This window comes from Mustelus asterias, chromosome 11 (genome assembly GCF_964213995.1).
Source record: "Mustelus asterias chromosome 11, sMusAst1.hap1.1, whole genome shotgun sequence".
Taxonomy (NCBI): Eukaryota; Metazoa; Chordata; class Chondrichthyes; order Carcharhiniformes; family Triakidae; genus Mustelus; species Mustelus asterias.
Genome location: NC_135811.1, coordinates 60716194 through 60739454, shown reverse-complemented (window position 1 = coordinate 60739454; position 23261 = coordinate 60716194). Strand labels below are relative to the sequence as shown.

General features: G+C 41.0%; 1 protein-coding gene across 1 annotated transcript in view; it reads left to right on the top strand.

Moving 5' to 3' along the window:
- Positions 1-23261, top strand: part of herc4 (HECT and RLD domain containing E3 ubiquitin protein ligase 4) — a 106859-nt gene that overhangs the window by 46869 nt on the left and 36729 nt on the right. Inside the window, exons 7-12 of the mRNA XM_078223650.1 lie at positions 1386-1516; positions 2822-2982; positions 3335-3411; positions 5253-5377; positions 13647-13706; positions 17710-17821. Of these exons, the coding sequence (XP_078079776.1) occupies positions 1386-1516; positions 2822-2982; positions 3335-3411; positions 5253-5377; positions 13647-13706; positions 17710-17821 (666 nt within the window). The remainder of the gene's footprint in view (positions 1-1385; positions 1517-2821; positions 2983-3334; positions 3412-5252; positions 5378-13646; positions 13707-17709; positions 17822-23261) is intronic.

The following is a 23261-nucleotide window of genomic DNA, read 5'->3' as shown; positions in this document are numbered from 1 at the left end:
GTTGGGGCCTGGACCCGAAACCCAAGTTATATTAGGAAGCCAGACTTGACCCCAACATTTTTTCTCTATTTTGGCATAAATGTGAGGATAAGATGCTTCACTCAGGAGTAATTCTGCTGACAAATTAGGAATCTTTTATAGTAAAACAAACTTTATTTAATAACATAGTTGAAGCATAATTCTAACGAAATGAAGCAGCTTATCCCATTGAACAACATGCGTTGTAAGCAGTACAGAGGAAAGTATAAAATTAGAGATATGAATAGATGAAGTAAGTAGACAAAACTATATCATAGAATCCCTACAGTGCAGGAGGAGGCCATTCGGCCCATTGAATCTGCACCGACAACAATCCCACCTAGGCCATATCCACCGTAACCCCACATATTTACCCCACTAATCCCTCTAACCTACGCATCCTGGGACACTAAAGGGGGAATTTAGCATGGCCAATCAACCTAGCCCGCACATCTTTGGGCTGAGAGAGGAAACCGGAGTACCCGGAGGAAACCCACGCAGACACAGTGAGAATGTGCAAACTCCACACAGACAGTGACCCAAGCCGGGAATCGAACCCAGGTCCCTGGCGCTGAGGCAGCAGTGCTAACCACTGTGCCACCATGACGCCCACCCAATATTGCCCAGTGTAAGGTTGTCCACTAAATGTTCTGCAATCAGTGACCATGGGCGACATGGTGGCACAGTGGTTAGCACTGCTGCCTCACAGCACCAGTTACCTGGGTTCGATTCCCGGCTTTGGTCACTGTCTGTGCGGAGCCTGCATGTTCTCCCAGTGTCTGCGTGGGTTTCCTCCCACAGTCCGAAAAATGTGCTGGTTAGGTGCATTGGCCATGTCAGAATCTCCCTCGGTGCACCTGAACAGGCGCCGGAGTGTGGCGACTAGGGGATTTTCACTGTAACTTCATTGCAGTGTTAATGTAAGCCTACATGTGACAATACTAAATAAACTTAAATATCTCCACTCCTGCCCTCATAATGGTTGGAAGGTCACTGATGTATCACCTGAAGATTGTTGAATCCAGGACTGGTTAACCAAAACTGAGAGATGGTTGGGCCGTAATTTAATTGAATGGTGAAATAGGCTCAAGGGACTAAGTCCCTGTTCCTACGTTCCAGTTCACTGACACTTTTTCCTCAGAGTTGAGATTCTTGGTTTTTGGGTGCTCAGTTGTTTAGTATATTCAAGACTTGAAATCACTAGATGTTTGGAGATTGAGGGATTTGAGGATAGGCAGGTAACTAGAATCTGAAGTTGATGATCATCCGTGTAGTAGATTCGTGGGGTCATTTCTCCTGCTTTTATTTCTTGTGCTTGATTACCACTGCGTAAATGTAATTGTAATTCAAATATTTCTTTTCATCAGGAAGGTGGAGTGTTTACGTTTGGTGCTGGAGGCTATGGCCAATTGGGACATAACAGCACAAACCATGAAATCAATCCAAGAAAAGTCTTTGAATTAATGGGCTATGTAATCACACAGATTGCTTGTGGAAGGTTGGTATCCTGTTTTTTGGTAAGAAGGCAAAGGGGTATAGAACTTTGAAATGATTTTGCTAGCTTTTTCATTGCCTTTCTATGGTACAGATGCTAGCGTTATGTCATTCGGTACAGTAATGTCGAACGTTTTTGACTTTGTTCCGTCGCCTCCCTTTCTAGGTTATGTTTTTTTCCTGCCTGGTCTCAATCTGAAGTAATAGTACTGGTTTGCAATTTCCAACAGAAAAACTAATGGAACTTTGCTGGACAGGCCTGCAGTTTGCCCTGTGCTGAAATTTCCCAAATTTCTCATCAAGATCAAATATTTTTGTCTTGTGTTGTGCATGCAGTCATGTGTCACTTTCTTACCACTCACAGTTATGATCAAATTATTAAATATAACATGCTTGGACCATTGAGCTGAGACTGGCTGTTTAACCTGCTGTCATCATGGTGAAAAATTTCTAACTATTCAGTTTTGGCTATTCATTTATAAAATTATTCTGCCTACTTCCCCATTTTGATTTACTGGAATATTCAATTCTTAATTTGTACTTTGTGTGGATTACTAGGAGATTGAGTCTTGAGGGTACCTTTCACACTCTCACTGCCTGGGCAGTAATCTAGTCAAGGGATCATCCATCCATCGTTTGATCCACTTGATGCCCATTGTGGGTGGAAAATTGGACAGGTTATCATAGAATCCTACAGTGCAGAAGGAGGCCATTTGGCCCATTGAGCCTGCACCAGCCACAATCCCACTCAGGCCCTATCCCCATAATCCCATGCATTTACCCCAGCTAGTCCCCCTGACATAAGGGGCGATATAGCATGGCCAATCCGCCTAACCCGCACATCTTTCGGACTATGGGAGGAAACCGGAGCACCCGGAGGAAACCAATGCAGACACGGGGAGAATGTGCAAACTCCACACCGACAGTGACCCAAACCGGGAATTGAACCCAGGTCCCTGGTTCTGTGAGACCGCAGTGCTAACCACTGTGCCACCGTGTCGCCCGTAAGTTGTACAAAGGATGGACAACCTGATCATAGCCCAGACAAGATGAAAAGAACCACCCCAATCTCTCATGGAATTTATCATTGTATCAAAATGTTCCTAAAACAGTGTGCTTTTGAAATGAATGTTTGTGTTTATTTTTAAAGTGTATTGATGGAATTTATGTTCAGATCACCGGTTAAAAAATCCTGAAGTTCTAAGTAATAAAATGTTTTTGTAAATCAATGGCTCTGATAAGGATCTGTAGTTTTACATATTATGGTCAAAATAAAAAAGAATTGACTTCAATGTTTATTTTTGTAAAGGCAGCACACATTAGCTTTTGTTACATCATCTGGAAAAGTGTATTCATTTGGCCTCGGAGGAAATGGCCAACTAGGAACTGGGTCTACAAATAACAGAAAAAGTCCCTGCACGGTGAAAGGAGTATGGGTTCCTCATGGTGGACATTATTCACCAATTATCAGTAGGTGTCAGTATATGTATACTTATACAAAAGCTTCTTGTAAGTTCTCCCATGTGAATTTCAGTAAATCTTCCTGACTCAAATTTTTTGAATCACCCACTTTGATTTATCTAATTGGCAGTCTGGACTCTGAGTTATTACAATTATGCCCATTTTTCTTGTACCGGCTGGTTATTTGTGTTACTTCATGGTTTGAGCAGAAAATCATGAATTTTTTTCAATAATAAGAAAACCTGGTCTTGTGATTTGCTATGCTCTTGAATATAGTACGAAGAGAGGATGTAAATATGTGCAACTTAAACTAGATTTTATAACAAAGGATACATTCTGATTACTGTTTTCATTATTGTAGATGCCAAAAACAATTATTGTGTTAAAAGAATTTTCTCTGGAGGTGATCAGAGTTTTGCACATTATTACAACCTACAGGTAAAGCTAGCATTTTATATTCGATGCTTTTTGTAATGAAATTCTGTGATCAGAGTAGTTTTCCTTACTTTATTTTCTGAAGTGAAGCTGAATAAGCTTTCTTTCTGAATAATGGGGTGTAGGCAATGGCAACTGTTACTAATACACCAGGTTTTCAGCAGTTTGCAGAATAATGGGCTGGGAATTCACACCTGCTAAAAGTGTAGAAGTGAATGCAATGCAACCCACAGGGGTATGCAGTGGGTGAGGGGAGGCAGCCGCAGAAGAAAAATTATACTTTCTTAAGATTAAATATTTAATAAGAGTATCTAACTTAAATGAGGACTAAATGTGATTTTTTTATACAGACATAACCAGTTTCAATTTTTCCTTTTTCCCCCTTTCCCATATACCCTGTTTCATCTGATGGCTATTTCTTACTTTTTATGTGCAATTAAATGATATAGAAATGTTTGCTAATGCCAATCGCTCAAATAGTAGATTTCCAGGAAGAATATATTAAAATAGGCCACAAAGCGCTGGGAGTAGTGGCAGATAAGAGACATTTATATTAAACAAAATATAAATGCTAAGCAAAAGAGAACAAAATGATGCTATCGGTGTGCTTCGAAGCCTGGCAAAAATTGATCCACAGTGTCAGGAGGCGTCTGAGCACCTGAGAATGGTGCTTTGACTACTTAGCACTTTCTGAACCCTAGTTTGTATCCAGATTACCACAGCACAACATTGTGTATTGGCAATTGATTTGCTGGAAGCTTTCTATGGGCACGGACACTTTTACAAAAATCAAAACTACCATATAATGTTTAGTGGCTGGAATCACTTGTTTTGTTTTCATAGAATCATAGAAACCCTACAGTACAGAAAGAGGCCATTCGGCCCATCGAGTCTGCACCGACCACAATCCCACCCAGGCCCTACCCCCATATTCCTACATATTTTACCCACTAATCCCTCTAATCTACGCATCCCAGGACACTAAGGGGCAATTTTTAGCATGGCCAATCAACCTAACCCGCACATCTTTGGAGTGTGGAAGGAAATGGGAGCACCCGGAGGAAACCCACGCAGACACGAGGAGAATGTGCAAACTCCACACAGACAGTGACCCAAGCCGGGAATCGAACCCAGGTCCCTGGAGCGGTGAAGCAGCAGTGCTAACCACTGTGCTACCGTGCCACCCATTTTATGGGTGTATTCCTCCAAGAGATTACTTTATGCATTTTTGCAGATTTACCCACTTGCATATTTACATCAGTGACTTTGGGTTTACCTAATATTTCTGTATTGTTCCAATAAAAACTGGAATCCCATCTGCAGCTTTGACTTTATCACTATTGGAAGGAAAAATATACCAATTTATCAAGGATGAACAATTTAAGTTCCCAAGAACAAATTGGGGTGGTGGGGGAGGGTGGGAGGAAATTGATGAAAAGTAAATGGTAAGCACATTTATTTCCATTGGTAATTAATTCCCAGTTGTGGGAACATAATCTGGATAACACTAGAATGCAAAGTTGGTGGGGGATATAGAAACTTGCGTTGAATTATTGGAATGCTTTGTAACATCACGCTGAAAAATTACTGCACTTTTGTAGAAGGAATATAAGATGAGAAGGGTGCAGGAAATAAAAATGCATAAAGTAATCTCTTCCAGCTTAAATTTAAATAACAAGGCATTCATCAGTGTTAAAAATACTGTTTGTTCAAATACTAATTCCACCAGTTCGATTGATAGCATTTTATGAGTAACAGCTATATCAATTTTTTACAGAACTATTTCTGTGGAACCTTGTCCAAATATTATTTTTTCTACACAATATTTTGCTTTTCCTTTCAAGAATTCCGCAACACCAGATGACTTCAGATCACCCAATCCATCAAAACACATACTCACATTAAATGATGCAATCATCCAGAAGTGGATAAGTTATCCTCCTGGAAGGATTCCTTCAGAGGCAACTAAGTAAGTAATGGGTTGCTCTGACCGCCCAGCAGCCATTTTCCAAATTCTTGTCAAGCCAATGCAATTTGAGTTGTATGAGTGGGAAGGCTTTGTTCAATGCTCTTAGAGTTTGGGTGCTGTGAATTAGAAGTATTAATTTTCTTTGCAAAAGTGGGGGAGTTGCACTACTGATTAAGGAGAATATCACAGCTGTACTCCGGGAGGACACCTCGGAGGGCTCATACAGCGAGGCAACATGGGTAGAGCTCAGGTGTAGCCACAATGTTGGGGGTTTACTATAGGCCACCCAACTGCCAGCGAGATATAGAGGAACAGATATATAGGCAGATTTTGGCAAGGTGTAAATGTAACAGGGTTGTTGTGAAGGGAGATTTTAACTTCCCCTATATTGACTGGGACTCGCTTAGTGCTAGGGGCATGGATGGGGCAGAGTTTGTAAGGAGCATCCAGGAGGGCTTCTTGAAACAGTATGTAGATAGTCCAACTAGGGAAGGGGCCATACCGGACCTGGTTTTGGGGAATGAGCCCGGCCAGGTAATCGATGTTTCAGTAGGGGGCAGTTCGGGAACAGTGACCACAATTCAGTAAGCTTTAAGGTACTGATGGATAAAGAAAAGTGTAGTCCTCAAGTTAAGGTGCTAAATTGGGGGATGGCTAATTACAACAATATTAGGCAGGACTTTCCTTGTATTCTACACTTGCTTCGTGTGTTCCCAGCCTCCTTTTTCTCTTTGACTAGGCTTACAATATCTCTCGTTATCCAAGGTTGCCAAAACTTGCCAGACTTATCCTTCATCCTTGCAGGAATGTGCTGGTCCTGAATCCCTATCGACTTACACTTGAAAGCCTCCCACATGCCAGATGTTGATTTGTCCTCAAACATCTGCCCCCAATCTACATTCTTCAGTTCATAGAACCATAGAATGCTATGATTCTAGGCCACACTTGGAATATAGTGTTCAATTCTGGTCGCCACACTGCCAAAAGGATGTGGAGGCTTTGGAGAGGGTACAGAAAAGATTTACCAGGATGTTGCCTGGTATGGAGGGCATTAGCTATGAGGAGAGGTTGGAGAAACTTGGTTTGTTCTCACTGGAACGACGGAGATTGAGGGGAGACCTGATAAAAGTCTGCAAGATTATGAGAGGCATGGACAGAGTGGATAGTCAGAAGCTTTTTCCCAGGGTGGTAGAGTCAACTACTAGGGGACGCAGGTTTGAGGGGCAAGGGGCAAGGTTTAAAGGAGATGTACAAGGCAGATTTTTTACACAGAGGGTGGTGGGTGCCTGGAACTCGTTGCCAGAGGAGGTAGTGGAAGGGGATACGGTAGTGACTTTTAAGGGGCGTCTTGTCAAATACATGAATAGGATGGGAATAGAGGGATATGGTCCCCGGAAGGGTAGGGGGTTTTAGTTAAATTGGGCAGCATGGTCGGTGCAGGCTTGGAGGGCAGAAGGGCCTGTTCCTGTGCTGTAGTTTTCTTTGTTCTTTGTGTGCTTTGATTTGTTGTGATATCTTTCCTTGAAAATGGACATCAAAATGCCAATTCTTGCCAATGTTTATTGACTCAATAACAACAATCATCACTTCATAGTTCACACTTCTCTTTAATATTCAGAGTAAATACCATCCCTGCATGGGGATTTGTTTGTTTTGAATCTTTTTATCTATCTACAAATTTCACCTCATTTTATGCTGAAGTCATTAACTCTACTTAAGTTATTACTATTTAGGAAGACATTCTGCTTATAGATAGCTTCTCTAGTGAATACTTAAAGTAAATAAGCATTTAATATGCAACAAATTTTCAAGCTCATCAGTTTTAATCTGTTAAGACCCTTCAGGGTTCTCATTTCTTCTTGGTGTCCTCACACTGTTTAGTAGTACTTAAAAAGCACAGCTGGTATTAAATGCTAAGGCATTCTGAAACCCAGAAAGGAATATTAGAATGCCTGCTCTGAACCATATTTTTGCAATTTGGTATAACGTGAGGAAAGATGTTGTAATGCCCTACCTATGTTAGGGGTTGTGGGTTTTACACAGAAGGAAAATACTTGGTTTGCATACGTATATTCAGACTAGCACAAAACGGGTTTTGTTGAAGAGATGTTCTCTGTTCTGCACAGAATACAAAACTGAAAGCAAAACCTCTACAAAACACCCTAATGACAACACTATTTAATCATACGATTAGCTCTTAAGCAACATGCAATCCTTTTAAACATATAACATCCCTCCCCCTTTACTTCTGTGGTCATGACAACAAATTACTACAATGTTATACATAGGATCAATAGCACTCTAGACACAGAACGATGCATCATTAATCATTATACACAGTCAATAAGAAAGGTGATCAGGAGGACGCCTATTCCTCTTTGGCTGTAATGATTTGGAACCTCAGTAGATATTTCTTTTGAAATGAATTCTGTACCATGTTTTCTACTTTTACAACAATGACTGCACTTCAAACAGTACTTCATTCGAGCACTTTGGGACGTCCAATAGTCATGAAGAAAAATTTCTCTTTTTATATATCCTGGTAGTAAATGGGGTAGAGGAGAGACAATAAGAGGGTGTGCAGAGTTTAAATCCCAGGCCCCATGGTTAGATAAAATTGACATAGGTGGGATGGAGCTGACATGGAACATCAACAAACTTTAATCCAGGTGCAGAGACAGGTGTGAAGGACAAGTGCAGTGCAGAAACTGTATTCAGGATAGAGTATTGGTGGATGCACTGATAAAGTGTGTATGCAGGTTTAAAAATCCAGATAGTGTGTGTAGTCGATTGGTTTTCTGCCCCTCAATGTTGAGGCCACAGACATGCTAACCTCATTGTTGCATAAAACAAGGGACAAACTCTTTAAAAATCATGAGATTTAGTTTACAGAACATTAGTGCCAAACATAGGTCGTCCTAGTTTGACCGTTGCAATCTCATTGCTGGCTTATCTCAATCGCAGCAGGTGAAAGCTCTTTGCACAAACTATATAGCTGCATCTGAAAATGTTCCATAAAAAAACTAACAGTCATATGTACTGTCTTAAGTCAGTCATGTTTCTCAGCCTAGTAATTCTGGTTAATGGAGCTGCTGAATGCCTTGTCTACATGTATATTGATGCAGCATGTTGGTTTGCTGAGCTTGAAGCTGCCTAGCAATCTGCCTTGCCTGGGGCCTGAAGCTACTTGCTGTCTGCCTTGCCTATAACCTGAATTACAGTTTTGCAATTATAGGAAGCTATGGATCATTAAAGCAGCAATTAATCCACAACTTAAGCCCAAAGGTTGATGTCTAGCAATGCTATTACAAATTGCTATTGAGGTTAACAATTAAAGCAGCAACCTGCAACACAACAAATCACTATTGAGGTTAACCAGGAAACAAAGCACAGTCAAATGTGCCATGATGCAAGCATCAAGCAACTTCAGAAACCAGTGCAACTCCATCAAATTCAGCCCAAGACCTGGGTAGCAAGGCAACTTCAGGTTCCAGGTACAGGAAGGCCAGGTGCTTTGGCAGCCTCCTCTACTCCTGGTTCCCTATCCAGTTAGCTGTCTGAAATGTAGGCACTTGTTCAGGTGTGCATAGGCAGAGGATTGTTAAAAAGCAACTTTCAGAATCCGCTTAATTGCAGGTGAAACTGAAGTAGATTGGGAAATTGCATCTCTTGTGATCAGTTTGCTCAAGTCAACAGAAATGTGCTTTGGCCCAGAAACATGAAACACTCACAGCAAGTCACAGCAGTGATGGAGGAACGGCTATAATTTAATTGGTTATTTTGGAATTTAAGCAACTAAATAACAGATCATTGACGTAGCAGCTTAGTTTTGTCGTATAAATAGAAGCCTCATCTTTATGTCCAGAGAAGTCCGAAAATTTGGAAAACGTTGCAGTGCTCTCGAACAGTGGCCGTAGTCGGGGAATGTGCATTGCCAATTTAAACTATGTTAACATGTTATCCCTACTATTTGAGCCAGGGAACTTAAAACTGGAAGAGAGGCAATTTGGGAAAGAAAAGAGCTAAGGTTGGCAACAGATGGCATGGTAGCACAGTGGTTAGCACTGCTGCTTCACAGCTCCAGGGACCTGGGTTCGATTCCCGGCTTGGGTCACTGGCTGTGTGGAGTTTGCACATTCTCCTCGTGTCTGCGTGGGTTTCCTCCGGTTTCCTCCCACAGTCCAAAGATGTGCGGGTTAGGTTGATTGGCCGTGCTAAAAATTGCCCTTAGTGTCCTGAGATGCGTAGGTTGCAGGGATTAGTGGGTAGATATGGGGGTAGGGCCTGGGTGGGATTGTGGTCGGTGCAGACTCGATGGGCCGAATGGCCTCTTTCTGTACTGTAGGGTTTCTATGATTTCTATGAAAGGATAGAGGCGCACAGCACCGACTCACCACTCTTTGGATGAAGAAATGTCTCCTCATCTCTGTCCTAAATGATTTCCCTGAATCCTTAGACTGTGACCCCTGGTTCTGGACTCCCCCACCATCAGGAACATCCTCCCTGCATCTATCCTGTCTCCTCCTGTTAGAATTTTATAAGTCTGTATGAGATTAATTAATTAATGGCTGTAATTAAGAGGGCGTATGGAATACTGGTCCTCATCAATAGAGGAATTGAGTTTGGAAATCGGGAGATAATGCTGCAGTGTATAGGACCCTGGTCAGACCCCACCTGGAATACTGTGACCAGTTCTGGTCGCTTCATTACAGAAAGGATGTGGAAGCCATAGAAAGGGTGCAGAGGAGATTTTCAAGGATGTTGCCTGGATTAGATGGCATGCTTATGAGGATAGGTTGAGAGAGCTAGGTCTTTTCTCCTTGGAGAGGCCAAGGATGAGAGGTGACCTGATTGAGGTGTATAAGAAGTTGAGAGGTATTGATAGAGTGAATTCTCAGAGGCTTTTACCCAGGGCTAGAATGGTTGCCACAAGAGGTCACAGGTTTAGGGTGCTGGGGAGTAGGTACAGAGGAGGTAAGTTAGGGGTAAGTTTTTCACTCAGGGGGTGGTGGGTGTGTGGAATCGGCTGCCAGTAGTGGTGGTGGAGGCAGATTCGATAGGGTCTTTTAAGAGACTTTTGGATAAGTTCATGGAAGTTAGTAAGATAGAGGGTTATAGGTAAGTCTAGTAGGTCGGGACATGTTCGGCACAACTTGTGGGCCGAAGGGCCTGTTTGTGCTGTAGCTTTTCTATGTTCTAAAACTGGTCCACATTCAGCCCAGCAGGTCATTGCTGTGTTTGTGCTGCACTCCAACCTCCACTCACATCACTTAATTTAGCCCTATTATAACCTTTCCTTTTATCCCTCCTTTATCTAGGTTCTGTTTAGATTGTTAACCTACTTGGTTGTGCTTATTTAATCTGTACTTCTGTTTGCTCATAATGTTAATCGTTCTTCAAGGATATTTTTGGCCTTAACAGAAGCATAATTGAACCATTCCCCCATAATCATTTCCTCAAACCCCTCCCCTCCTTGATGTAAACCTTTTAAAATTGTGCCATTGGTTGCCATTTCATAAATTTTGAATGCCAAGTTATATTAAACTTGATCATTCTGTGCTTGCTAGCTGTCAAAGATGTCAGAATTTCCACTTTTTGTGTCTTGTTGGGGTTACTTGCTCTTACCAAGTCGAGATGTACACCTCTTCTTCACTAGATCCTGACATTTACTAACCGAAACACTGACATTTTCAATTATTTTTGATTAATCAAAGTTCCTTATGAAACCAACCACAATATTTCTCATTTTTATCCCTTCACTGAAATTATTGCCTGTCTTTCTTATTTGGTTGATGGTATCAAATGCATATTCACTGGTTTTCCCATTTTCATGTTAAAGATGCCTAATCAAAGCAGTTGATTATTTAATTTTCCATCCTTCATTAAATCAATATTTACCTGCTGGTGTCAACGGGCTACTTCCTTTTAGAACCATAGAACCATAGAAAATTACAGCTCAGAAACAGGCCTTTTGGCCCTTCTTGTCTGTACCGAACCATTTTATGCCTAGTCCCACTGACCTGCACTTGGACCATATCCCTCCACACCCCTCTCATCCATGAACCCGTCCAAGTTTTTCTTAAATGTTAAAAGTGAGCCCACATTTACCACTTTATCCGGCAGCTCATTCCACACTCCCACCACTCTCTGCGTGAAGAAGCCCCCCCTAATATTCCCTTTAAACTTTTCTCCTTTCACCCTTAACCCATGCCCTCTGGTTTTTTTTCTCCCCTAGCCTCAGCGGAAAAAGCCTGCTTGCATTCACTCTATCTATACCCATCAAAATCTTATACACCTCTATCAAATCTCCCCTCAATCTTCTACGCTCCAGGGAATAAAGTCCCAACCTATTCAATCTCTCTCTGTAACTCAGCTTCTCAAGTCCCGGCAACATCCTTGTGAACCTTCTCTGCACTCTTTCAATCTTATTTACATCCTTCCTGTAACTAGGTGACCAAAACTGTACACAATACTCCAAATTCGGCCTCACCAATGCCTTATATAACCTTACTTTTCTGTCTATTTCTTGTATATTCTATGTCCTTGTACGTTGCATCCATTAACATGCTCTGGGGTCAGTGTTTTGTAGGCAAACAGAACAAAGTGATTTTTGTATTCAGCAGTGACAGAATTCATCTTGACAAGTGGAATCAGTTCATTCAGAGACTGGTTGGGTTTTCAAATAACATAACTATCTAAATCATGGTCACTTTTTGGAGCAGAGAACTGAGCACCATTTTAGATTTGCCTTTTTAATCCCTTGCAAGTGATCAGTCAGGTCTCCATTTTTCAAAGTACTGATGCTTGATTAGATTTAGAAGGAGGGGATGCTGTCATCCGGGAACCTACCTTTGAAGTGAAGCCACTACTGAGAACTATGCAGACAAACAGCAAATTCCCAGAAACAAAATGAAATAAATGAATTGTTATTCTAGGTGTTTTCATTTGGGATAGTGGAGAGATAAATATTAGTTGGATCAGCAGGAGCACTCCCTGCTGCTGTACGAAAAGTGCCATGGGAGCAAACTTTGGTTTGGTGTTTCATCTGCAAGACAAACATCTGCACAAGAGATATGGATGCCAATTGGAAGTATTTTTTTAAAGACATTCCTTGATCAGTCTATGGGTTTCTCCAGTCAGTAGGACTTGCTGCATAGTCAGTTCTTTGCTTTATTATGGGTTCACTTGCTAGTTCTTTCGACATATGTCTTAATCTGGGTGGAGCAGTAGATCAATGCTTGTGATGTTTCAAATCCTGAATGGAGTTTGGAAAGATTTGTTCCTATTCTTTGGAATGTCCTTCCTGAGATCTTAATTTATTATTTTCAGTAATCTGAGCCGCCTTGCATGTTCTTTGTGACCTTTGAAGTATTGTTCTGTTTGTGGTCGAGTACTTATTATCTTGGATGTATGACAAAGAACAAGTCCTAGACTCAAGCAGGGTCAATTGTTCAGGCTAATTTAGAGTTTCACTTAACTCTGATAGTCAGAGAATTACAATACTTTACTGAAGGAAGTTTTTTATTCTCTGAGCATGGGTTATTGATATTTTACTTGTGTGGATGGTTTTGATTAATCTATGTAGTCCGTGTGTTTCAGACTAGACTAGACTAGACTAGAGTTATCCGACTAGGAGAGTATTTTTTCCCCATGGTCCACGAATTCACCAGGGAAAAGTGAAGATTAATTTTGCCCATACAGTGACCAGCGAAAGTAGTTTGTAAAGGTGTTTATTTGACAGCAATCCAGAGTAGAATTGTGCTTCAGATTTCTTTGTAACTCACTTTTAAACATGTGGTGTGGCAACGCTGAAAAATAGCTCTAAAACAGCTGCTTAGGCCATCTACAAAATGTTTCACCACTTTAGCATGTCTCTACTATACGTAGAAGTTGATGGAATGACTATCTGCGCTCCAGGCATTTTCAGTAATATTTGCGATAGAACAATAACAAGATATCGGCCTCACTAGCTCTCAAAGATCCTGGGCACTCTTTCCATTTTGAGAAACCGGTGAGAAGTCAGACTGACTGCAGGGGGCTGTATTTTTACAGCAAGGGAAAGTCAGTCATTTAACCACAAAAGGAAAAGGCTGCTTGATGTGCTTTATGTTCTGGAGCAATTTCATCCCTACAGATATCTGGCAGTATGCCACTGTGTGAAAGCTAAAATTCAGCTGAAGTACGAAACAAACTTAGCAAAGATAGGTATGAGTAAATCAGAAAACCTTGCAAATTAATTTGTTTAATGTGGTGTCTGTTTTTCTCCTAGTGAAATTGACACGGTGTTCTCATCAGCAGGCTGCTTAAACGGAAGCTTTCTTGCCTTGAGGTATAGTTTATAACTTTAAAAATTTTGAGATTGCAATCTTGTATTTTTTCATATTCTAGAGCAATAAAAATGATGAAAAATAATATTTACTGTTGACTGATCCAGTGACACAGTTTTTACACCAGAAACAATTTTCCCGAATCATAAGAGGCACTGCCTGGATATATTATTTGTATTTGTTGCAAATGTGAAGTGTTTTTTCTTAAACAGTAAGAAACCTATGATGTAAATGGAACCTCATTTTAATATCTCTGATGTACAGTTTAGTCCCTTCAATTTCAGAAATGGGTAGCATCTCAATTCCAGTAAATTGCTCTTTAGTGTCTCAGCCATAGAAATTTCATTCCACCAGGAAGTCCAGCAGTACCTGATTTTGTTTAGGTCTTTCATCATGTAAAATAATAATTAAGTGGAACTCCAAAGAGGCTTGATGCCCAAAGACGATTCAAAAGTAAATAAATCAGAGTAATTTTGTTCTTGCATCTCCAGCAGACTCTCCTTCAGTTTGTAGCCCAGTAGGAAAACAACGGGTGTTTCAAGCTGTGTGACTACTAGCAAGAAAAACTCTGATATGTTTTATAACATTGTTGTGATCTCATTGCTTGCCATATTCAGAACTCGTATCTGAAAGTCTAATTTACCATTGGGTGTTGATTTGAGCATGTCCTTTCATATATGTGAGCAGTTAATTTTAATCTCATGGCTGTGTGGCCATGGGAATACATATTTGCACTTGTACTTTTGACATTTCTTTCAGAGTCACCAGTCACATGCCAGAATGTCTTTTTAATCTCTGCAAATATTTAGTACAAAAGCACTAATGTAACGAGTCGATAGGAAGTCACCATAATAGCACTTTATTTACTTTTTGAGTGTTAAGTCCATATTTCCAAGTTAGAAGTGCTGTTGTAGGTTTCCAATGCTTTTTTAAAAAAATAAAATGAATACTGATATACACCATTTCAGCTGCTCTATCGTGTTGCATTGGAGGTACACTGCAAATTATATGTTCATATGGTTTTGGGGCATTATGTAAAACATCACCCTGCCAGCTGCTTATAGTTTATATTATTACCGGGATGATAAAAAGGGAGCTATTGTTAGATTGTTAGTTCCTGCTGGCTATAGCTTTATATATGCAACTCTGGTATAATGTTCATGATATTAGTGATGTTATGGTCAGCTGCTGGCAACAGGCAAGGAATTTTTCAGTCCTTGTAGTATTTTCTACTGGCTGCAACGTCTTTATCACCCGGCTGTGTTCAACAACTTGCGTTCTCCATCTCAGACATTTATACTTTGTTTAGGAGATTGCTGCATGTGTGTCACTATTGACTGCCAATAGAGAGATGAAATACTGACCGTGCCAAGCAGGGAATGCAAATGTGTCAAAGCAGATTTGCAGTATGTCATCATTAGTATTTCCTGGTTTTACTTTCAAGTTTTCAGAGAGTAAATATCAGATTAGATGATGTTTTACCCTAAAATCAGAAGCCTTAATTCTAACTTCCAGTTACTGATAAAACTACCCCTCGGGTTATAAGCAAATCATACGACCTTCCATCCTCCTCTTCTCAAAGGCATTTGATTCTTCAAACAGTCCAACTTACAATATATGTTTTTCATGGTCAGAACACATTTTTTGGCACATATTAAACATTTTTCCAGGTCATATTTAGCTGATCACAGAATAGCTACAGCACAGAAGGGGGGGCCATTTGGTCCATTGTGTCTGTGGTGACCCTCTGAAAGAGCGTTTCATCTTGTGCTTTTCTTCCACCTTTTCCCAGTAACCCTGCCCATTCTTTCTTTTTCAGATTATGATCCAATTCCCTCTTGAATGGCTCGACTGAACTTCCTCCTCCACCACCCTCTCAGGCATTGCATTCTAGATCCTAACTACTCACTATATAAAGTTTAAATCTGTGCCCCCTCTTTCTTGACTCTTTAAGGATAGGGAACAGTTTCTCCCTATCTACTGCATCCAGGCCCTCATGATTTTGAATACCTCTATCAAATCTCTTCTCAGCCCCTTCTCTTTTCCAAGGAGAATAGCCCCAGCTTCTCCATGTAACTGAAGTTCCTCATCCCTGGAACCATCCCCATGAATCTTTTCTGTGCTCTAATGCTTCCACATCTTTCCTGGGAGGAGGTGAGGAGGAATGATTAATGGATTCCTCATCAAATTTGGTCAGCAAATTTTGAAATTGTATCCTATATACCAAGGTCTAAGTAATTAATATATATCAGGAGAGGAGGGTCTCTAAACTGACTCCTGCGTAACTCCACTTTCAACCTTCTTCCAGTCTGAATAGCATCACTTAATCACTACTGTCTTTCTGTCACTCAGCCAATTTACCTTTCATGTTGCTGCTGTTTTTATTCCAGACCTCTGACTTAACTCTCAAGTACATGTATGCACTTCAATGTTGCCTTCATCAAAAAACAGCTTCCCTCAATATCCTCAAAGTGAACATATTTTAAAATTATGTTTGAATTATTTCAAATGTTTTCTCTTCATCCCTGTCAGAATTTCTGACCCTGAAGTGGGCATTTGTGGCAGTGCATGTTTGAACAGAGTGTCTGTTTCTCTCCTTGCAAATCAAACATTTGGTGTCAAATTGACAGTATCAAGAAAGGTTTTCCTTTTGTTTTTAAGCCTTCTCTTCTTTTTAGCGACCATGTCTTAGATTATTCTCCGAGGTAAAAACAGAGAGCATCTTCACCCCTTGGTGGCTAGGTCAGTATCCAGTAACACGCGCATGAAAATGAGTGTAACAACCTTCACATAATTGTTTCAGCAACTGAAAATCACCCCATTGAGTTTCCCTTCTGTCTTCAATACACACTAGAGCATGTCAAAACCACACCTCATTTTAGGTTAAGGCCAATAAGCAAGTTTATTTCACAGAAAAATGAACAAGTGAATGAATTCTAGGTATATTTTCAGTCACAATTCTTCAATCCAATTCTAGGCAAAAATATAAAAAAATATTACTTTCGTTAATATGTTTTGTACGTTCAGAGGTTCTTGCATTTCTTATCACTGGGTGCTGCGCAAGACTGAATTATGTCTCCTAAGAAGTATTAAAATGACTCTGATTTAAGCATTTGCAGCTTCTCTAAGGATCATGAACATGGTTATTGGAACTTTCCTATATTTGGATAACTGTCAATCATATTTAAAATTAACTGCCTGGTGTGAATATATCAGTTTCTCTGTGCTGTTGGGAGTATCTTGGCTTCTATCTCTGCCTTTGCAAACAGTGGACTTGGTAGGGGGGAGTGGAGGTGAGGCAGATGGTCATCTGTCAGTGTTGATGGCCTTGCATGAAAATCTTTAAGGTGTAGTTTGTTATTCAGTACTCTGCCAAAGTCTATGCTGTGCCCTACCTCCAAGTCAGCAGTCACTGAAATCAGTGAACATTTTAACTTTTCCTGTTCCCACCTCACATTTAAAAAACCCCATAAAATGTTACACCCTGTTCGGTTCTAACTGGAGGAGGGGGTTCCACAAATATCCCCATCCTCAATGATGGAGGAGCCCAGCACATCAGTGCAAAAGACAAGGCTGAAGTATTTGCAGCAATTCTCAGCTAGAAGTGCCGAGTGGATGATCCCTCTCGGCTTCCTCCAGAAGTCCCCAGCATCACAGATGCCAGTCTTCAGCCAATTCAGTTCACTCCATATGATACCAAAAAACGGCTGAAGGTACTGGATACTATAAATGCCACTGACCCTGTTTTCTCTTTCACAAAGAATCTTGCATACTGAAATTATTTCTGGAAGGGCAAATATTTGGTTTAACATTAGTTCAACCCCAGTAATTTGCGAATTTCATACATTAGGTTAATTACAATAACGTATAGCATGTCAGTTTGTGGTCAAGTGAGTTAATGAGCAATAAATTATGATTTGATATATAATGTCAGAGCTGTTTTTTAAGTATTTGTGTCATAACACTCTGACGAATTTATACTAATTGATAGCATTTTCGTTTCAGTAATGATGATCACTATAAAACCAGTTCCAAATTCTCCGGGATTGATATGAATGCAGCTAGATTGTTATTTCACAGACTAATACAGTCTGACCATCCTCGGATTTCGGAACAGGTATTGTCTACTTGGGTGTCTGCATTTAATAGAATATAACCTCATATTCTGGCAGTTTAGCTGAGATCCTCCCTTAAGAAAGTTAGAGTATTCTTTTCCCCATCAGTCTTGACTTGACATTTGAAATTGATTGACAATGCATTTCATCATGTTTGGGTATGGTGTACTCCTCAGCAGAGGTGCATTTAACATGAAGTGAGAGTGGAACAACTGTTTTTCGTGCTTTAATAAATGTGTACCTTAGATGGTTGTTTGGAACACTTTGTAGCACTGTTGAATCCTGAGGGCAACTATTCTGTTCTCCTGGTTGAAAGAGGTAGAAAGGGAGAGCTGCTTAAGCAGAAGTACAGGACATTAAGTTTGGATTTGCATTTAATTTCTTGTTTTTATACTGAATCTATCAGTTTTATATTGAACATTTTCCCTCATGGTCTTAGCAAATGGTTGGTTTGTTTCCCGTAATACTGTACTAATCTGATTTGTACTAATTCAAAGATTATGCATTTGTGCAACCCTGGGAGTGGGGTTGGGGAGGGCAGGGGGGGCTGATGAGAGTCATGCAGTGGTTGTTGTGTACATTGACTTTCAAAAGGTGTTTGTCAAGTACCACATAATAGGCTTATTAAAAAATTTGAAGTCCATATGATTGAAGGACCAGTGGCAGCATGGATATAATATTGGTTAAGGGACAGAAAGCAGAGAGTATTGCATGATTAGTTGTCTTTAAGACTGGAGGAAAGTGTGCAGTGGTACCATCAGGGGTTGGTATTGATTTGGGTATAAATGGCACCATTCAGAAACATTGCAAAAGGAGATAAGATGGTGACAGGCTGAGAGGAAATATACTGATGCAATCCACTTGGTGGATGAAATATGATGGGATTTCATATCAAGTTTGATCATGATGTGGTTAAGTCAGAAACTAAATTCCTAAATTTAAGCAAAGCCAATTAAGCAGGTATGAAGGGCAAGTTGGCTATGGTAGATTGGGCATCTCATCCAGTCCCAGTGCCTCGTCAACTTTTAGTACTGACAATCTATTCAACACTTCCTCCTTATCAATTTTGAACCCTTGTAGTGACAAAGTTTCCTCATCAGCCACCATGGCCTGGGTAGCATCTACCTCATTGGTAGAGACAGAAGCAAAGTATTAATTTAATACTTCAACCGTACCCCCAGACTCCATGTGTAAATTCCCATTTTAGGTCCCTAATTGGCCCCACTCCTCAATTTACCACCCATTTACTATTTATCTGCCTGTAGAAGAGTTTGGGATTCCCCTTTATGTTGGCTGCCAGTCTTTTTTCATAATCCCTCTTCACTTCTCAAGTCTGCTTTTCACCTTCCCTCTGAACCTCCTGTATCCCTCTTGGTTCTCACATATTTTCTACCTGACATCTGTCATAAGCACACTTTTTCTTATTTTAACTTCTATCTCCTTTTCCATCCAGGGACCTCTGAATTTGTTTGCCCTACCTTTCCCTTTTAAGGGAATATACCTTGACTGTGTCCGGACCATTTCTGTTTTAACAGTTCTTCATTATTTAGCTACAATTCTTCCCATCAGCCTTTCATTCTAGTCTAACCGGCTGTATTCCGTTTCTACCCAATTGAAGTCAACTCTCCCCCGTTAATTATTTTTAATCTGGATTGCCAATTTTCCTTTCCTAGCATCATCTTAATCCTTACAAACAAATCTGCAAGGCCTATTGTTCTGTATGCTAAGATTCTAAAACGAGGTGGCTGCTGAGATGGTGGAAGTGTTGGTTACAAGTTTCCAAAATTCCCTAAATTCTGGCATTGTCCCAGTAAATTGGAAGTCAGCAAATGTGATGTAGTTTTTTAAGGAGGGGCAGAAAACAGAACTTTAGGCCAGTTAATCTGCCATCGATCATCATAAAATGCTGGAATCTATTTATAAGAGGTTCTTAGTGTACTTAGAAAATCGTAGTACAGTCAGACAAGGTCGTCATGGAGAGTTTTTTCAAGGATGCAAGTTCTAGGATAGATGAACCAGTATAGATGCAATAAGTCATTTGCGAGATGCCATCAACAAGTTGATAGGCAAGTTAAAGGATAATGGAGTTTGAGGTAATATGAATAGATGATTGTTTAATAGACAGGATAGCGATAAACAGGATATTTTCAGGTTGGCAAGCATGCCACATGGATCAGTGCTGGGGCGTTAAGTTAATTACAATCTATAGTCATAATGCACAGTTTATTCCTGTATGCACTTTTCTGATTGGATTAATTCAGTGGGCAGAACCTGGCATACATGGGGAGGCATGTAGGACTAGTGTATTAACACTGATGTTAGCACCAGTGCTTAGCATTGCTGCCTCAGCACCAGGGACCTGGGTTAATTCCAGCCTCGGATCACTGTGTGGAATTTGCACATTCTCCCCGTGTCTGCGTGAGTTTCCTCTGGGTGCTCTGGTTTCTTCCCACAGTCCAAAGATGTGCAAGTTAGGTGGATTGGCCGTGCTAAATTGACCCTTAGTGTTAGGGGATTAGAAGGGTAAATATGTGGGGTTACAAGAATAGGGCCTGGATGGATTGTGGTTGGTGCAGACTCGATGGGCTGAATGGCCTCCTTCTGCATTGTAGGGATTCTATGATTCTAATTTGAGGGGTCACAGAGCAACTATATTCAGACTTTGTAAAATGCCCCTCTTGTTATCTTTTTGATTATTCACCCCCCCCCCCCCCCCCTCGTCCCTCTTCCTTGCCCTAGCAGGTGGGAGACATTTCAGTTTCTTCCAATGTATGTAGACCGGGTGACCAGAAAGTATGTGGAACAGGGATTGAAATTGGCTGCACGCATGACACCACCCCCTCAAAAAAGAGCCTCACTTTTCAGGGAGCTTTAGTTAGCAGGTGCTACTTTCTGGCGGGGTGCTCTGTCGCTGCCTGACCTGCTGCCTTTTTCCAGAATTTCTTTTTGTTTTTAATTATTAAAAAATTCAACTGTTTTTATTCTGAGTAAAACATTATTTTTAGATGTTAGAGATTTTAACAACTGAGGAGCAAAAGTCATGTTTTTTTTTAAGAGGTTACTTGAGTGAATTGTTTAACCAAATGAATGGTGAAATTTAATGTAGAAAAAATGAAAGGAAATGGGGAACTGGAACGTGCAATGGGAAAAGTTGGTACAAAAATGTGTTTGAAATATCATGACAAATAACGTTTTATAGGCAAGAGCCAGCAGTTTCCGTTTTGGGTTCAATCTGAGATCGGGATGCAAATTGCATTAACAAAGAACAATACAGCACAGGAACAGGCCCTTCGGCCCTCCAAGCCTGCGCCGCTCCCCGGTCCAGGATTGAATCCTGAATCCAGGATCCCCGCCCAATTTTCCAGCCTATCTACATCCTAATATCCTATCCACCGAGCTGTCCCTCACAGCTACGATGCTTTGTTCATCACAACCTATTAACTCACCCCCCCCCCCCCCCCTCTCCCCCCCCCCTCCCCCCCCCCCCCCCCCCCCCCCCATTCCAGACCATGTGATCTCCAGGGAGAGGCGAAAACCCAGAGTGAAAACCCCAGGGCCAATATGGGGGAAAAAAAATCTGGGAAATTCCTCTCCGACCCCCTGAGGCGATCGAAACGAGTCCAGGAGATCACACTGGCCCTGATCGGAAAATGCTTCCCAACCCTATTCATTTCCACTTCCACGAACACCATATGAATTCCCTGTTCCCAACTATCCGCAGTCTCGCTCTGTACTGGCACCAGCAAGATGATCATAGAATGAAGCCTTGAAACGAGAAACAAAGAACAATTAGCCCGTGCCGCTCCCTGGTCCAAACTAGACCACTCTTTTGTATCCCTCCATTCCCACTCCGTTCATATAGCTGTCTAGATAAGTCTTAAACGTTCCCAGTGTGTCCGCCTCCACCACCTTGCCCGGCAACACATTCCAGGTCCCCACGACCCTCTGTGTAAAATATGTCCTTCTGATTAGTAAGAAGTATGTATTCTCCCCGCCAAAGTTTCTGCTCAAACCTGTTAGAATATTGGTGTATATAAAATCTTCCATGAACCAGCTTTTTAGAACATACTTTTTAAACAAAACACTGCAGTAAAAATGTTTCTTGATATATTTTACAGATGGTAACTGATGCACCTTTATTAATCTTTTACCTTGGGTTGGCCAATTTCAGGCAAAATGAACTCAAATAAACAGCGTAACCTACAAAAACTCCAGGCAAAGATTTTTAATAAGTCACTTTCTAATAGCATTAGTGGAGTCTAGACATGGTGAATTCTTCAAGTAAGACAGATAGGGAATTATTGGATTAGGGATGCATTTTTAATTCCTGAATGTAATTTACTTGTATGTTATTAAAGTGAATTTCTATTATTTATATTTATCATAGGGACCGTCTATGTAAACTTGTTGATGCCTTAAATATCCCTCCTGCCAATCAGTGTTGCAGAGTCTTCACTAGTCTGGGTGGGTTGGGGGAAGAGGGTATAATATCCTGAAGTGTCACATAGGTAGAAAGGAAAATGCGGTCCTGCAAAATGAGTTCAGGGAGTTAGGAAGGCAGCTGAAATGCAAGATCTCCAGGATTATATTCTCAGGAATACTCCCTGTGCCACGTGGTAGTGAGGCAAGAAACAGGAAGATAGTGCAGCTTAATAAGTGGCTTGAGAGTTGGTGCAGGACGGTGGGCTTCAGATTTTTAGATCACTGGGATCTCTCCCATGGCAGACAGGAACTGTACAAAAGGGACGGGTTACATCTTAACTGGAAGGGCACTGACATCCCAGCGGGGAGATTTGATTGTGCAGTTTGGGTGGATTTAAACTAATAAGGCAGGGGGATGGGATCCACAGCAGTAGGTCAGAGAGTACAGAGACTGTGCAGAACTCAGTGAATGGGTCCAGTAAGACTAAGAGAAATAAAAACAGGGAGAGTGTACAAAACATGACAGGACAGATGTTCTGAGGTGTGTTTGCTTTAACGCAAGAAGTATGACAGGTAAGGCGGATGAACTTAAAGCTTGGATTACTACATGGAATTACGATGTTGAGGCAATTACGGAGACTTGGATGAAAGACGACTGGACTGGCAGCTTAGCATTCCAGGATTTAGATGCTTCAGGCGAGATAGAGAGGGTGACAAACGAGGTAGGGTGTTGCTTTACTGATTAGGGAGAATGTCACAGCTATACATAGGGAGGACACCTTGGTGGGATCATGCAGTGAGGCCATATGGGTAGAACTCAGGAACAGGAGCGGTGCAGTCACACTGTTGGGATTGTACTACAGATCTCCCAACAGCCAGTGTGAAGTGGAGGAATTGATAGGTCAGCAGATTATGGGAAGATGTAAAAACAACAGGGTTGTGGTGATAGGCGATTTTAACTTCTCCAATATAGACTGGGATTCCTTTAGTGCCATAGGCTTGAACAGGACAGAGTTTGTT